We start from the raw sequence: 17,415 nt of genomic DNA on the forward strand, positions 1-17,415 counted from the left end.
TCCTAAAAAGAACAGCCCGCTAGTAAGACAGAGTAGAAGGTGACACCGTAGTAAGCCCCTGAGCATGTTACTTGGGAAAAAGCAAAATGGTCAAAGAATTCAATTGCACACCCTGCCCAAAAGGAGAACACCCACCAGCCTTAGCCCTTCACCAGTATCACCTTCCTGCACACAGATGATCCAGAGGGAGCACCGCTCATCGGAAGAGAAATATTATTCAAAGAGAAACAAAACAAGGTTCATACAGGACACCAAAAATAGAAAAAGGTGCCAGCACTACGGCGCAGCAGGTTAAGCCAACACATGCAATGCCAGCATTCCAGGCCAGACCACCAGGTTCAGTCCTGGCTGCTCCACTACACACGTGAGAAAAGAGCAAATGACGGCCAAGGATATGGACCCTTACCACACACAGGGGAGACCCAGATGGGAGTTCCAAGCTCTTGACTTCACCCTGGCCCAGCCCTGTCTGCTGCAGCCATTTAGGGAATGAACTAGCAGATAGAAGATCTCTTTCTCTCTGTCTTTCCCTCTCTGTCACCCTGCCTTTCAAATAAATAAATCTTTTTAAAAGGAAAATAAAGAGGTCAGCACTGTGGCATAGTGGGCTAAGCTCTGCCTGCAGTGCAGGCATCCCCTATGGGCACTGGTTTCAGTCCCAGTTGCTCAACTTCCCATCCAGCTCTTTGCTATGGCCTAGGAAAGCAGAAGATGGCCCAAGTACTTGGGCCCATGTGGGAGACCCGGAAGAAGCTCCTGGCTCCTGGCTTTGGATCAGCTCAGCTCTGGCTGTTACAGCTATTTGGGGAGTAAACTAGGGGATGGAAGACCTTTAAAAAAAAAAAAAAAGATTTATTTATTTATTTTAAAGAGTTACAGAGAGAGGCAGAGGCAGAGAATGAGAGGGACAGAGAGAGGGGTCTTCCATCCGCTGGTTCACTCCCCAAATGGCCGCAATGGCTGGAGCTGGGCCAATCCAAAGCCAGGAGCCAGGAGTGTCCTCCAGGTCTCCCATGCTGGTGTAGGGGCCCAAGTACTTGGGCCATCTTCTACTGCTTTCCCAGGAAATAGCAGAGAGCTGGATAGGAAGTGGTGAGCCAGGTCTCGAACTGGCACCCACTTGGGGTGCCAGCATCCCAGGCAGCAGCTTTATCTGCTAAGCCACAGCACCAGCACTGGATGGAAGACCTTTCTCTCTGTCTCTCCCTCTGAATGTAACTCTACCTCAAGGAGAAGGGACGGGAGGGGAGGGGAGGGGAGGGGAGGGGAGAGGAGGGGAGTGGAGAGGAGGAAAACACAAATGTACAAAAGCCACCAGAAAGAGATAGCCAAAGAGCAACCACAAAGTACGATTAAAAACATCAACATGATTTTAAAAAATCTAATATACAAACACAGTTTTCACCTCTACAAAAATAAAAGAACAGAGTTTATAAGAGAGAGAGCTCAGAGAAAATAACATAAAATAAGCTATCAAAAATAAAAGTGGAGAAAGCAACAGAGGATGGCCCACGTGCTTAGGCCACTGCACCCACATGGGAGACTCAGATAAAGCTCCTGGCTCCTGGCTTTGTCCTGGCCCAGCCATCTGGCCACTATGATCATGTGAGGGATGAACCAGCAGATGAAAGATCTCTGTTTTTCCCTCTCTCTCGCTGTAACTCTTTCAAATAAATAAATCTAAAGAAAAAAAATCAAAGTGGAATAAAATTAATAGTCTCAGAAATAAAATCTAATCAGAAGCAGCAAACAGAAAAGGACACGGTCCTAAAAGCACAATACTGGCCAGAGAGTTGCAGGATGCAAACAAGTAAATAAAAAGTAAAAACGATTTTCTCTGTTTAGGTACTGTTCTGTTTTTACAAAGACTGAGAAATAGAAGTTAAGAAGAGACAGGTTAGCTCTGTTATCACTGACCTGATACTCATCATTTCTGTTATTAATAAAAAGTTGACTTTTAATCTAACCACTGAAAAGGCATGCTACATCTAAGGGAAAATTAATAGAGGAATCAGTGTCAAGACATATTTTAGTGAATTTACTGCTGTACTTCTAACTCAGTCTCTTGAAGTATGTAGTCAAGCAGAGAGCAGAAACGGCCAATAAAAAATAAACACTCGATTAATCACTCAAAGTTTCATTGTGAGAGTATAATCTGGTAAAAATGCAGGAAAAGATTACAAAATTCAGGCTGGCTTCAGACCTCTAGCCAGCAATATGAATGTACACAACAGTGAACAACAAATTCAAGAAAATTCTTCAAGGAAAGAGGGTAAAACACAGGAATATTATACCTTACCAAACTGTCATTCAAGTAAAAAAACAACAAGAAAGCATCTTTACTTGCCCAACTTGGACAATATAGTGTCCATGATCCCTTCTTGAAAAAATTCCAGAAAAAAAAACAACCTGAGCCAATCAACAGAATAAAGAAGCTATAACAAAATAAATGGTGTTGAGATTTGAACCCACCATAAACTGAAGACTAAAACAAACATGTGAATTGTAGTCAAGGGACAGGTATTAAGTATCACAAGTATCTAGCAAACTGAAATGCCATAATGAATAAAAGTGAAAGGGAGAACGAAAAAAAAACCAGCAGTGTAGCAAAATGATAGTTTCTCCCGTTTATACAGCATAATTTAAAGGGCATATGACCTAACTGAGGGAAGTATATTTAAAGGTCAATCCTAAAAATAATAAATAAAATCAGTCATTTTCTCACTGGTAAAAGCATTATCAGTTAACAGTTTCCAGCAATTACTATAAGTACAAGCAGTTACTCTAGGTACTCTAAGTACCTAACATGTATGCATATATTTCATTTAACTCTCACAGATGTATTATCATTCCCATTTTAGAGAAGAACAAACTGACACAGTCAAGTTCAGTAATTTATTTAGAGCCATAAAGCTTAAAGTGTTGGACGCTGGATTAGAATCCAGGAAATCTGAGTTTGGAGCCTAGGATCTTAAGATACACTCTGCATTTAAAACACATGGGCATGTGTACACACAACGCAGCATCTCCTCTCCATCTGTGCAACCTCCAGCTTTCACTCTACTCTACCCTTCCTACCTAAAGCTTATTTATGGTGGATACTCGCTGTCACCTTTCCCATTCATTTGTCATTTATTTACAGTCTAATTCTGAAATGAAACCACAGCTGCTGTCACTAAGGACATAAACCCAGTTTTCCAGTTCTTATCCACCCTGCCCTCTCTAAGGAGACACTAATGACCTCTCTGGCCACCCCTCGTCACCCTGAACTCTCTATCTTCCTAAGCGTCTGTGATTCCACGACCTTCCGGTGTTTCTGCTCCTCTGCAGTGTCCTTTGTGCTGAGTTTATTGCCCTCCAGCTGCCAGTGTCGCTGAGGATTCATGCTCGAGCTTCCTTCCCACTTGGCACAGGCTGCTTGATGGAATACACATCCACAAGCATGCAGTGGAGATGGCGGACTGCCCTCCTAACTCACTCCCTTCGCAGCCTTTCTTCAACTCCAGAGAAGCAGATACTCAAGGCTGAAATGATTATATCCACATAAATGGCACAAGGGATGCCTAAAACACCTTTCAGCATCCTCTTCTCTCTATAAATGTTCACAACATCTTTATCTCACATGCTATCTGGTTACTCAGGAGAGGAAACAGTCACTCTAGACTCTTCGTTAGCCGCTCTGTGTAACTGGTCAATAAGTCCTCTAACTCTCTCTGCTCTCTGCCACTGCCCCTGTACTGACCCTCGCTCTGCCTCTGAAGTGCCTTTATTAGGTTTGAGAATCCACTGACATCTGGGACTTTGAAATCTATTAAAAGGTCTGAACAAGACTCAGTTTCTATGGCAGGGAAGAGGGTGAAATTATATTTCACTAGGCTTTCTAAGATACAGGAGACCTACAAGGGCAGAGTTCCTTCAGTAGAGCACAGAATCACCCCGTGAGAAATCAAGAACAAGACTCTCATCCAAAGCCAAACATCTCCAAGCAAGGAAAGGGGGAAATGTGAGCAGTTTCAAAACACTTGCTCTGTTTCAAATCCTGCCTTTTCACAGGCCTGACCTATTCCCTAGACCTGCTAAAATAAACAGTAGTCCCATTTACCACTCAGCCTCAAGAATTCAAAGCTGCCTCAAACAATAAAATGACTACTGCTGCCCCCTAAGCCACCAGCAATATCCTTAGTTAGCAGACACTTAAAGAGTAATTTTGGGGCCAGCGCTGTGGTGTAGCGGGTAAAGCCACAGCCTACAGTGTCGGCATCCCATATGGGCACTGGTTCGAGTCCCAGCTGCTCCACTTCTGATCCAGCTCTCTGCTATGGCCTGGGAAAGCAGGAGAAGATGGCTCAAGTCCTAGGGCCACTGTACCCTGCACTCGCGTAGGAGACCTGGAAGAAGCTTCTGGCTCCTGGCTTCAGATCAGCGCAGCTCTAGCCATTGCAGCCAACTGGGGAGTGAAACATCAGATGGAAGACCAGAGTGTGTGTGTGTGTGTGTGTGTCTCTCTCTCTCTCTGCCTCTCCTTCTCCCTTCTCTGTGTGTAACTCTTTCAAATAAATAAATAAATAAATCTTTTTTAAAAAGCAATTTTTTTAATTTTAAAAAGGAATGTTTTATTTATTTACTTATTTGGCTTAAAGATTTTACTTATTTGCAAGGCAGAGTTAAAGAGAGAGAGGGAGAGAGGATCTTCCATCCACTGGTTCACTCCCCAAATGGTTTCAACAGCCAGGGCTGGGCCACGCCAAAGCCAGAAGCTTTATCTGGGTCTCCCATGTGGGTGCAGGGGCCCAAGGACTTGGGCCATCTTCCTCTGCTTTTCCAAGCACATTAGCATGGAGCTGGATTGAAGTGGAACAGCCCAGTCTTGAACCAGCACCAATGTGGGATGCCAGCATTGCAGCCACAACACCAGCCAACAGCTAGGTAGTAATGTATTAACTTCAGCCAGAGGATTTTTCCTGCTGGGAGCTTTTCCCAATTTCCCAAAAAAAAGCCAACATTTTTTTTTTTTTAGGTATGTACTCATCCAATTAAAATAAAATGAACCAAAGGAAAATCCTTCATTCCAGAAAAGTTCTCTGCAACAGAACGATCGAACAGTGTATGCAAAGTCATTTAGAGTTTATCACTTTATATTCTGATTACCCCCAAATACCTTGTTTACTCTAAGCCACCACTGGCAGGCACACATGGAGATGGCCTAACAAGCACAGAACCTTACAAAATGTCACAATTTCTAAAATGCACTGTTAACAGACACTTGGAAGTCAGGGCAGACTTACAATGTTATGATAAAAACTCCAGTTATGAGACAGAACATCAGGAAAAACAATTTAGACTATGAACTCGGGTCTGCCTTATACCAGAAGATGTGTTAATGCAGAGACCTAAAGGAGGCATTAGGCATGGACAGAAATGGGCCAGGGCTGGAGACAGAAGAAAAGCAGCCTAGCATGCTAGAGGAACTGGAGAAGACTGTGTATGGGTGCAACATAACAAGGGAATCCAATGAGATCAGATGAGGTTTAAGAAAGACACACATATAGGACTCTTACAGAGCTTGGAAGATTGTGTCTTAAGTAGAGAGAGAAAGGCACTGAAAGATTTTTAAAGCAGTGCATAACAAAACCTGATTTATCTGTCTAAAATCACTTCACAGTTATATGGAAAAATAGCTGAGAGAGCTAAAAGGAAAAACAGAACATGAATTTGGAGACTACATCAGGAAATCAGGTGAGAAGTAATGGATTGGACTACAGTGGTCTTTATATTAAAGAGAACAAAAGGGGCCTGTGCTGTGTCATAGCAGGTAAAGTCGCCGTCGGTAGTGTCAGCAGCCCATATGGGCACCGGTTTGAGTCCCGGCTGCTCCACTTCTGATCTAGCTCTCCTCTATGGCCTGGAAAGGTAGTAGAAGATGGCCCAAGTCCTTGGGACCCTGCACTCAGGTGGAAGACCCAGGGGAATCTCCTGGCTCCTGGCTTCAGATCAGCGTGGCTCCCGACCATTGTGGCCAACTGGGGAGTGAACCTGCAGATGGAAGACCTCTCTCTCTTTCTCTCTCTTTCTCTCTCTCTCTCTCTGTGCCTCTCCTTCTCTCTCTGTGTAACTCTTTCAAATAAATAAATAAATCTTTAAAAACAAAAAGAGAAGAAAGAAACACTTAAGCTTTTAAAGCAGCTAAGTGGAAAAGGGTGGAATGGGGCATAAATGTGTGTTTACTACATTTTCAGAGTAAATGCTGAAGTGAAATTTAAAGATTTTCTTCTGTCCTTGAAGACTATGATGTTTCCTGAAGATGAGGCCCTGTGTGTTGTGGACAGTTAAGTTAATCATCTAATATTAGATACTCAATACCATGTCATCTTATCTTACATAAGTAATGCTTGAAAACTTAACACCTTTCCCAGTATTTAGAGTGTAAGTGGCATTGTAAGTGAGCCCGGCACATAAGAATACAAAATTAACTCCACAGGATTTTTGAGATTTTACAATTTTTTTATCAGCCATAGTAGTGACTCTGCCATACAAAAATTATTTATTTTAGAAGGGTAATATTAGACAAACACACTTTAAGCACCAATAGTCCCTAGGCTCTTTGAATGTGCTATTCTCAATTACAAAAACATTCTACATACATTATCCAGAAATCATCTGATCTACAGTTCAGTACTTCAGTCAGAGCAACACAGGGTACACCTTGTCCAAATGGCAAAGGGCTTTAAAGCCACAGAAATCTTAGTTTAAAGCTATTGGCCACAATTAAGCATCAGATGACTCAAAAGTTGCATGATTAAACTACGCAAGTCCCCTGAATAGTTTGGGTATATGAAGTAATTTCTGAAGTCCTACAGAACTTCTAGATGTGTCCATGTTTTGAGGTATTAGGGATGAGAGTAGGTAATGATCATTCTGGCAGAAGTGCTGTTTGGTGTACTTCCAATTACTGCTCACAAATATCATCAACAAATATACTTACCTTCTTTAAAGCGTCTTGTATCACACCAGACTTCTCCTTTAGCAGGTTCACAACACACAGGGCCTCATCTTCAGAAAACATCATAGTCTTCAAGGACAGAAGAAAATCTTTAAATTTCACTTCAGCATTTTCTTAATTAAGAAAAAAAAACAGGGAGTTGACATTTTAAAAGACGTAAGCAATAACCTCAGCAAAGGTAAGCACCTAGAATTTCTGGCCCAGAAAGTCAATAACCAAAAGAAAACAGATTTACACTTCTGGCCAAATAATAAATGTTCCAATCAAGAGCAAAGGGAAGGTGTTTACCATCCATAATACAGAATAATCACATTAACTGAAAGCTTTCTCAAACTGAAAAGTACTAAAATGCCAGTATGCCCTCACTTTAAAAATCAGTTAAGCATCTAATATATGCTAGTATGTGCACTAAATATGTTTATGATATTTCCATTCAATTTAAATAATCCTCAGAGATATAAACAAATTCCATAGATGAAAAAATAAACTCTAAGATAATGATAACACACAACAAAATCCTTGGGGTGGGCACTGTGGTGCAGCAGGCTAAACTTCTACTTGGGCACCCACTTCTGATATCAGAGCATCTTCCAATCCAGCTCCCTGCTAATGCAATCCTGGGAAGCAACAGGTGATAGCTCAAGGGATTGAGTCCCTGCCACCCACGTGGGTGGAATACTGGGCTCCTTGCTTCAGCATGGCCCAGCCCTGGCTGCTGCAGTCATGTGGGAAGTGAACCAGCACATGGAAGGCATCTCTCTCTCTGGCCATATGAGAGGAATGAATGGAAGGTCTGTCTGTGTCTATCTCTGGCCATAGGGGGAGTGAACTAGCAGATGGAAGCTATGTCTGTCTATCTCTGCCTATCAAATCAATAAATGAACAACAAAAATCTATGCATCACAAAGCTCCTGGACTCACCCACCCCAATTCTCACAGGGCCGGCCCTCAGACACCAACTTCCATATAAAGAATCTCTACCCGTTAAACCAAAACCCTTCACCTACATTCCAAGTTTTTAAAGCCTGCTGTGTGCATTTGTGGAAACAGGCGGTATATAGGAACTCTACGTTTCCACATAATTTTGCTCTGACCTGAAGACAGCTCTGAAAAATAGTAACAATAAAAAAAGGTAATTGTCAATGACCTTGAAATCTGATAGAAGACAGGTAGGGAAAAGATCCCCAGATAGCAAAATATCTGTGGGACCCTTGTGCCAGTCAAATGCCAGAGTCCAGGTCTGAAAAATCAAGGTTGGACTAGCAGATGACCATGAAGCCGTTCACTACACAGATTCTATCAGTGTTTGCAATGCATTGTTTGAAAGGGAAGATGTATCTGTCACTCTCAGAACTCAAAAGTGTGTTTTTATATCTTAACATTCTGCAATTACCTTTGTCAGTTTCAGTCTTCAGTTTTTTAGCCCCAGATTTCTGGATCCCTTCTACTTGGTCAGGTTTAATCAGATCAATAACCTCTCTCTTATCCATCACAGGATTTGAGTTAGCATTATCCATCAAAGGAATATAAGTAGTTGCGTGAATAAGGGGTTCATCTACCAAGACTGCAATTTAAGTTCAACAAAATCATAATAAGAATTTTTAAAAACAAACTAAACAACATGCAAGTACACTTAAATTTAATGAAAAATGCATTTATTTTCAAAGCTCCAATATTAGCTGTTTAAATTCCTACTTCATCATTTAACAAGTCAAAACCACATTTCTAATTGAGCACCATCAGCTCACTACTTTATAGTAAACAGTGTAAAAAATTTAAATAATCTAAAAATGTGTAGCATATCTCCTTTAACAGTACTTAAAATCCAAACTTGCCTTTTCATTTGTTTTAATATAAAAATCAATTCACATTAATCAGTGCTCAAAGAAAACTACTAAATTTTATTTATGTTGGTACTTTGCTCAATTCTTCTTGCAATTAATTTTTAATTAACTTCCTTTCACTTATTAAATACAAAAATCACAGTCATTGTTCCTTGCAAGTATCTTCTAATTTCTAACAATTATGCTTCTAATTCCCATGGCACATCTTACTACATTTCCCAAAACTTCCAGAATAACATTAAAATAGAGAAGGAAGCCTCCATATTTTATTCCTAAAGACCTCCAAAATTGATGTCTCTTGGTTAGAGATTCAAATTTCCAGACCCAGATGGAAATTTCTACATCCTATCTTTTTAAAAAGAGCTTTTTTGCAGATACAATTCTCTCATATAAAATTAAATGTGTGAAACTGGTTTTGTGGCACAGTGGGTTAAGCCACTGCTTGCAATGCAGGCATCTCATATTCAAGCCACGCTGAAGCCCTGGCTGCTTCTGATCTAGTTTCCTACAAGTGCACCTGGGAAAGGAGTGAAAAGTGGCCTTTTTTTTTGGGGGGGGGGGGGGAGCCCTGCTACCCATGTAAGAGATCAGGATGAGGAAGTTCTGGGTCCCTGACTTCTACCCAGGCTGTTTCAGCTATTTGGGGAGTGAACTAATGGATAGACGATCTCTCTTTTCTCTTCTCTCTCTGTTACTCTGCCTTTCAAATAAATAAATTTTTTTAAATTTAAATATTAGGGGCAGGCATTCAGCACAACAGCTAAGATATCCCTTGGGACACCCCCCCCCCCCCCCATCCCATACTGGCAGAGTGCCTGGTTCTGTGTCCCACCTCCACTTCCTGTGACAGCTTCCTGCTAATGCACACTCTGGAGGCAGCAGGTGGCAGCTCAAATAGTTGGGTCCCTGTCACTCAGGTGGGAGACCTACACTGAGTTCCCAACTCCAGGCTTCAGTCTGGCCCAGCCCTGGCTGTTGGAGGCATTTAAGGAGTGAACCAGTGGATGAGAGATCTCTGTTTCTGTTTTTAAATTAATTTTTAAATGTTAAATATTAACAATTTTATTAAATATATTCGGGTAATGTCTCTCATATACTTAATGTTTTATAACTCATAATTTTAATTCAAGTAATAAAATTTCATTTTTTTCCTTTCCAATTTTACTGCTTTGGTTGATACCATAGCCCAATACTATCTAGAAATCACTTGTTTAATCTACACAAATTTCAAAGACAAGCTCTTTTGGAAAATTCCTAACAAAAAAGACTGCTCTGTCTATATGCTTACTAAATATGCTTACTATATACCCAGGCACATCTTGTTTAGGAAATAGCAGAGAATGCAGAGTAATCTAGCTAACGCCCATATGCATAATCTCTGGTATTTAAAGGTACAAATATTTAGGAATTTTTTTTCTATATAGTTTGTATGCTATTTACTTTTTTAAAAAAATATTTATATATTTACTTGAAAGGCAGAGTTACAGAGAGAGTACAGAGACAGAGAGAGAGAGAAAGCGAGTGAGCGCACACTTTCATCTACTGGTTCATTTCCCAAGAGTCTGCAGCAGTCAGAGCTGGACCAGGCCAAAGTCAGGAGCTTGGAACTCCAAGTCTCCTATGTGAGCAGCAGGGGCCCAAGTACTTAGGCCATCTTCTGCTGCTTTCCCAGCCACATTACCAGAAAGCTGGACTGGGAAATGGAGTAGTCAGGACTCAAACCAGCACACAAATGGGATGCCAGCATTGCAGTCAGCAGCTTAATGTGTTGTGCAATGCCAACCTCACATTATGATTTCTTCCAAACCTGAGCCCTTCTTAACTTTCAAATAACTTTTTTCATCACAAATTTATACTCTACCCTGCTGTTAAGGCAGGACAAAACCACGATGCTAAAGAGAATGTTAGAGCTGTACTAGAATTAGTTGCTACAGTATACATTAAACTATTGACTCAGGGTGGCCTAACAGTGAAGACATCCATGCCTAAGTTTGAGTCCCAGCTCTACTCCCAATTCCAGGTTCCTCCTAATGCAGACCCTGAGACACAGGAGGCAATGGTTCAAGCAGTTGAGCCCCAGAGCTCAGATGGTATTGAACTCCAAGCTCTCGGTTTTAGCCTGGACCAGCCCTGGATATTGCAGGCACTGAGGGAGTATACCAGCAGATAGAGGATCTCTCTCAATGTTCTCTTTGTGCTTCTCAAATAAATAAATAAGTACTACCAGAAATTTAAGAGCATATGAGGTCTCCACAGTCCCTGTCCTCGTGTACTCTTCTAGAATTAGCATTTATAAAATACTTATCTACACATTTCACCATTTTCTGTCTTCTGCTTCTTTGATGAAACTTTCTTCTTTGCCGTTCCACTTTCTTGTTTAGTCTCTGGATGGGAGGGTAATACTTCTTGCTTTTTTGAAGATGCCATGAGAGTTTCCACCTTTTTATCCTGGTCATCTTTATTAAACATAAGTGAAAAACAATCATCATAGCAAACTATGAACACAACAGAAAACACACAATTATCATAAGTCTCAAGTGCTGTAACACTACAATTTTACGGTCTGATTTTTAACTCTCACCAATAACTTCTCATTCTAGTTTGCTTACTCTACCACACCAACCCTTTCAGGTTCTTGCCTCTTCATTTAGAACTCATTCCAAAGCCACTTCCAGCCCAATTTGGCCTATAAGCTTCCCACATCTTACATCCTAGGAAATAAAGATTCCTTCCATCCTGTTATCTCTAGCTTCCAACACCCTTGTCTGTACTGCCTTTTCTATAGATCATTTCTCAACTACTGCAACCTGATTTTTACCTCTTCCAGTACACAAAAGGATGAACTCAGGTACCTCATGTCCCAAATGTCATACCCTACAAATAAATCCCATTAATCCTTGCCTGACTACTCATTAACATTCATATGGTTCACTATTCACTATTCACACTGTTGAGTCACTACCTCTTTCTAAAAAGTCTTTCCTCTTCATTATGTTACATGAAATAAGGCAGCAACAAAAGAGCACATAACGGGGTCCAGCCCAGTGGCAGGTAAAGCTGCCACCTGCAGTGTCGGCATCCCATACGGATGCCGATTCAAGTCCTGACTGCTCCACCTCTGATCCAGCTCTCTGCTATAGCCTGGAAAAGCAGAAGATGGCCCAAGTCCTTGAGCCCCTGCATCTGCGTGGGAGACCCTGAAGAAGCTCCTGGCTCCTGGCTTCAGATCGGCTCAGCTCCAGCCATCGTGGCCAATCGGGGAGTGAACCAGCGGGTGGAAGACCCCTCTCTCTCTGCCTCTCCTTCTCTTTGTGTGTAACTCTGACTTTCAAATAAATAAATCTTAAAATAAATTTTAAAAAAAGAGCACATAATGTGATTTTATACGAAGCTCCTACAGGATGGGAGTCCTAAAACCAGAAATAAAATGGTGGTTGCCAGGGGCTGGAGAAGAAGAATGTGAAACTAGTGTTATTAATGAGTATAAAGTTTCAGTTAGGGAAAATGAACATAAGTTCTAGAGATAGCAGGTGGTGGTAACTACACAAGTATGTGAATGAACTGGACCTTTAAAAATGGTTAAAATGAGAGCCAGCCTTGAGGTGTAGAGTGTAAAGCCGCTACCTACAGCATCAGCATCCCATGTGGGCTCTAGTTCATGTCCCAGCTGCTCCATTTGTGATCCAGCTCCTTAAAATTGGCCTGGGAAAAGCAGCAGAACATGATCCAAATGCCTGGGCCCCTGCCACCCACATAGGAGACCTGGAAGAAGCTCCTGGCTCCTAGCTTCAGGCCAGCCCAGCCCTGGCCATTGTGGCCATCTGGGGAGTGAATCAGCAGATAGAAGATCCTCTCTCCCTCTCTCTCTCCCTCTGTCTCTCCCACTACCCCCTGAAACAATTAGAGAGGGAGACACACAAATAAATACATAAGCAGGTATTTGGTGCCATGGTTAAGATACCTAATGATAAGCCCACATACCCATAAAATAATGCCTGAGGTTCAAGTTTGGCCTTGACTCCCTATTTCAAGTTTCTTGCTCATGCACAGCCTAAAAGGCAGCTGGTGTGGCTCAAGCAGTTGAGGCCCTGCAGCCAATGTGGGAGACCTAGATTGAGTTCCCAGATCCAGGCTTCAGCTTGGCACAGACCCAGCTGTTGTGGTCATTTCGGGAGTAAACAAGTAGATGACAAATCTCTGTCCTCTTTGCCTTTCAATTAAATATTTTTTAATGGTTAAAAAGGCCCCATGTTCTATGTATCTTACCACAATAAAAATAAACAAAATACAAAATTCTTTATCACCTCCCATGAGAATCCTTTTTTTTTTTTTTTTTAGATTTGAGAGGAAGAATTACAGAGAGAGAGGGAGGGAAAGAGGGAGGAAGCAAGAGATCTTCCATCCACTGCTTCACTCCCCAAATGGCCACAACGGCCAGGGCTGAGCCAGGCCAAAGCCAGAAGCTTTATTCAGGTCTTCCACATGGTGGAGAGGCCCACAAGTACCTGGGCCATCCTCCGCTGCTTTCCTAGGCACATTAGCAGGGCGCTGGATACAAAGCGGGACAGCCAGCACATGAACCCATGTAGGATGCCTGCATTATAGACGGAGGCTTTACCAGCTATGCCATTCTGGCCCCAAGTCTCCCTTGTGAACTGCTTCCACTGAATACTTCAGATAACAGTATTCTTCAGAGTCATCTTCAAGTTAGGTATTTCCCTTGGATGACCTTATGAACACCCAACGACTTCAACTACCTTCACGCTATGGCTCCTGAATATACACCGTAGGCCTTAGGCTCTGTATTGAAATACCCTACTGCACTCTGTTGCTCTCCATGCAGATGGCCAAAGACAAACTGAAAGTGTTGGAACCAAACACATTTAACCTCTAATAGTCTCTATCTTAGGGCTAATAACAACCAAGGATTTGCCAAGCTTTTTCTGTAAAAGGGCAGAGTGTGAAAATGTTAGGTTTTGCAGGCTATACAGTCTCTGTCACAACTAGTCAAGTCACCACTCCAGTATAAAAGCTGGGCATGTCTGGATGAACATGAATGACTCAGCTACAATCAACAAACTTTACGGGAGCAGACATCTTGCCATGCAGTTAAGACACCAGTTAGGATGCCCTCGTTCCACATCAAAGTGCCCATCTTCAATTCCCAGCTCTTGATTCCAGCTTCTAGCTAATGGAGAACCTTGGGGGCAGTGGTGATAGCTCAAGTAGCTGGGTTCCTGCCATCCTCCTGGAGATCTGAATTGAGTTCCCAGCTCCCAGTTTCACCTCCCACTCTCCAGATGTTGTAGGCATCTGAGGAGTCAATCAGATGAGGATGCTTTCTGTTTGGCTCCGTCTCTGCCTCTTAAATAACTTTTAAAAATTAAAAAAAAAAAAACACAGATACTGAGGTTTGACTCATAATTCCCACATTTCTCAAAATATTATTCTTTCAATTTTTTAACCAACCATTTAAAATGTAAAAACTATTCTCAGTTCTTGGGTCGTAAAAATTAGGAGGCAGGCCAGACTTGGCTCACAGGTTAAAATTTGCTGACCTTGACTTTAGAACTTGGGAGATCAGCACTGATCCTGTCTTTTCCTTCACCTGCCATACCCCTACCTAAAGAGGTCAGTCTTGTCATTTGTATGTCTATTTTGTATTTTTGTTATTATAATGTTAGTTCTACATCTTAACTTTGGAAAACTATAATGACCTATTAACTGGTTGACCTACATCAAATACTATCCCATGAAAATTGTCCTCACAAGGTTTTCTGACAAGGAAATCTAAGATGTAAATGTAACCACGTAATTAATCTGCTTGAAAATCTAAACAGTGGCTGCAACTTACAAAGTCCCAGCTACTTAACACTGTATACAAAAATCTTCGTTATCTAGCACTGCGATCTTTTCAGTGTTGTTCCCTACCACTCTCATTTTAAACAGCTCAATGATAATACCGTACTTTTGTATCTCTGCCTTCACACATGCTGTTCTGTCACTGTGGAGTAAGACTCCCTATTCGCTTGGTGAAGAGATTCAGTCATAAAGACCCAATTTATATGTTGTCCTCCTAAGAAATAGCTGCTTTGGCTTCTGTGTTTCTCCTATGCTGTGTATATCTATATAAATCACATTGTAGTAATGCCTTACATGTCTTCCTACTCCGCTAAAACATGTGGTACTTACTTTTCTTTCTCTAGTACTATGCCTTGATTACAATTGGCAAGCAAATACTTAAAATTCAATACAACTAATTTTAACACACCACAAGTTCTGTTAACAAACAAGTCAATTCCTTTCATACAAGCAAACTATCTGCAGTTCCACACATCACTGCACCATTTCTCAAGCCCTTTCCACTGTATAGTTGTCCCTTGATATCCACAGGGCATTAGCCCCAGGACCCTTTGCCCAGGATACCCAAAACCACAGGTGCTCAAGTCCCTTATATAAAATAGTGTAGTATTTGTGTAGAACTTACACACCTAATATAATGTAAATGCCACATAGTTGTTTTACTATATTGCTTAGGAACGAATGACAACCAAATAAATTTTGTACACATTCACTACAACTTTCTTCCAAATATTTTTGATCTGTGGTTGGTTGAATCCAAATATGCAGAACCCACGGACCCAGAGGGGTGACTGTCCCCATCCACAAAAAAAAAAAAAAAAAAAAAACTAGCTCAAACTTACACAAACTTATAAAATTACTTTTAGGCATTACATGCTCTGAGTGCCTACCTCAGAATTGCCACAATGGTTTAGACAAACCTTGATCGTTAGACTAAACATTTTCTATTCTAATGACCTGTTTATGTTTGTGTCTATAGCTAGCAAGTGACATTGAAAATGCACCATTCACCTCCTAACCTAATATCTAGCACAATGTCCACCATAAAACAATTATGTGATAAATGTTTGCAAAACGCAAAGACACTATGATTTATCTTCTCATCTTTAACTCTTATTACATTGATTATAAAGTGTTGTTGAAATAAATGTAGAAATTTCTAACTGCTGATATTTACAGGTCCTTGGTGGTTTTAGTAAAACTACCAAAGCTGTATTTTATAATACCCCATTAAGGGTTTTTCCCATATTTATAATATAAAGTTCAGTTTTAAGTGCTGTTTCGTGATCATCATTACAGCAACTAATATTAACGAAAGTAAATCCATCAGTGGAAAATAATCATCTCTGTTTCAGAATCAGTATTTAACCTCCAGTGTGCATATTTTACGAAGTGTCTAAACTGCAAAGACCTAAAGTTATTAGGAGAAACAGAATCATGCAGTAAAGTCAAATAGATTATAATACCGCTTCCATTTTTAGACTTCTTCTGCCCTGGTTTCTTCTTTAAGGCAGGAGCTTCGGAGGGTGGAGTGGGCTGTTTAGTAACTGGGACGGGCTCTACTTTTTTGCCAGGAATCTTCGATCCATCACTTTCTTTGATGACCTGCTCTTCAAGGACAGGTTTTTGTTTCTTTTCCTTCTTTTTTCTTTCCCTAACACTAGAAGTTTCAACCACATTCAATGGAACAGGCACAACTTGCTCATCTTCTACAGCCAAGGCATCAGATAATTTAAAATCTCGAGGTACGCTCTCAGAATCAGATTCATGGAGGTTTCCATTCTGTATTTCTTTCTTTTTATTTTTTTTCTTTTCTGCCTTCTTTTTATCTGTTTTGGCAGGAATAAGCTTTTGTTCTCTCTTCTGTTTTGCAAGAACTTCATCATACAATGTTTCTTTCATGAAAAGCCAGAAGAAGAGGAAAATTACTGTAATAACGACGGAAGGGATAAGGACAATAAAATACGTTGACTCATAAAACTCCATGGTGCTTTTGTTAATGTGATCCTTTAAAACCTAAATAAAGGGGGAAACAAAAAAAAAAATGACTTCAGTTTTATAAAAAGTAAGTTTACAAATCATCTGCTCGTTTAAAGTAGCATTTCAGACCTAACCTACCTAATCTACAAATTTAAATAGGTTAGTTGTTTAAATCACATACTTGATCACTTTGCCAACTACAAATCAAATAGACTATGAAAGAAAAATGAGTGGTAATTAGAAAGAGTAACTGTAACAAGTTCTTCCATTTTTAAGTTATGTGAAATATCCTAATGGGAGGGAAAATAAACTTTATTGTTCATTATCCCTACCAAATATTCACTTCTGGTCTGAGTATTTACCTTTTATCTTTTAATTGCACAATGTTTATGAATACTACAATATGTGAAAGCAAAGAAGTATTAACTATTACCAACATTTGGATAGTCATCAGAAATCCTTACTCTTATGGCAAAAAAAAAAAAAAGGTAGTTCATTCCTTCATTGAGAGATTTAAGACCATTCACAAACTGCTGGCATCTTTATTCCAGTGACTAAAAGCTTCATAACATGCTGAGATACATCAAGGATACAGAAGAAAAAAAAAAATGTTAGGATTTGGCTTTGTAATAAGCCACAAATTAGATGCTTTTCTCAATTCTTTTGAAGATACAACTTACTAATGAAACAAGTTATATGGCAAAGGCAAGGCTGGTTGGATATCACCAT

The 17,415-nt window shown here is 40.6% G+C and overlaps 1 protein-coding gene across 7 annotated transcripts in view; it reads right to left on the reverse strand.

Moving 5' to 3' along the window:
• Positions 1-16,722, reverse strand: part of KTN1 (kinectin 1) — an 87,116-nt gene extending 70,394 nt beyond the window's left edge. For all 7 annotated transcript variants that reach the window (XM_062205069.1, XM_062205073.1, XM_062205072.1 and 4 more), the window contains exons 1-4: positions 16,173-16,722; positions 11,163-11,300; positions 8,394-8,564; positions 6,983-7,113 (exon numbers count right to left, since the gene is read on the reverse strand). In XM_062205069.1, the coding sequence (XP_062061053.1) occupies positions 6,983-7,113; positions 8,394-8,564; positions 11,163-11,300; positions 16,173-16,692 (960 nt within the window). In that variant the 5' untranslated portion in view covers positions 16,693-16,722. The remainder of the gene's footprint in view (positions 1-6,982; positions 7,114-8,393; positions 8,565-11,162; positions 11,301-16,172) is intronic.
• Between the last annotated feature and the right edge of the window lie 693 nt (positions 16,723-17,415).

This window comes from Lepus europaeus, chromosome 11 (genome assembly GCF_033115175.1).
Source record: "Lepus europaeus isolate LE1 chromosome 11, mLepTim1.pri, whole genome shotgun sequence".
NCBI classification, from domain to species: Eukaryota; Metazoa; Chordata; class Mammalia; order Lagomorpha; family Leporidae; genus Lepus; species Lepus europaeus.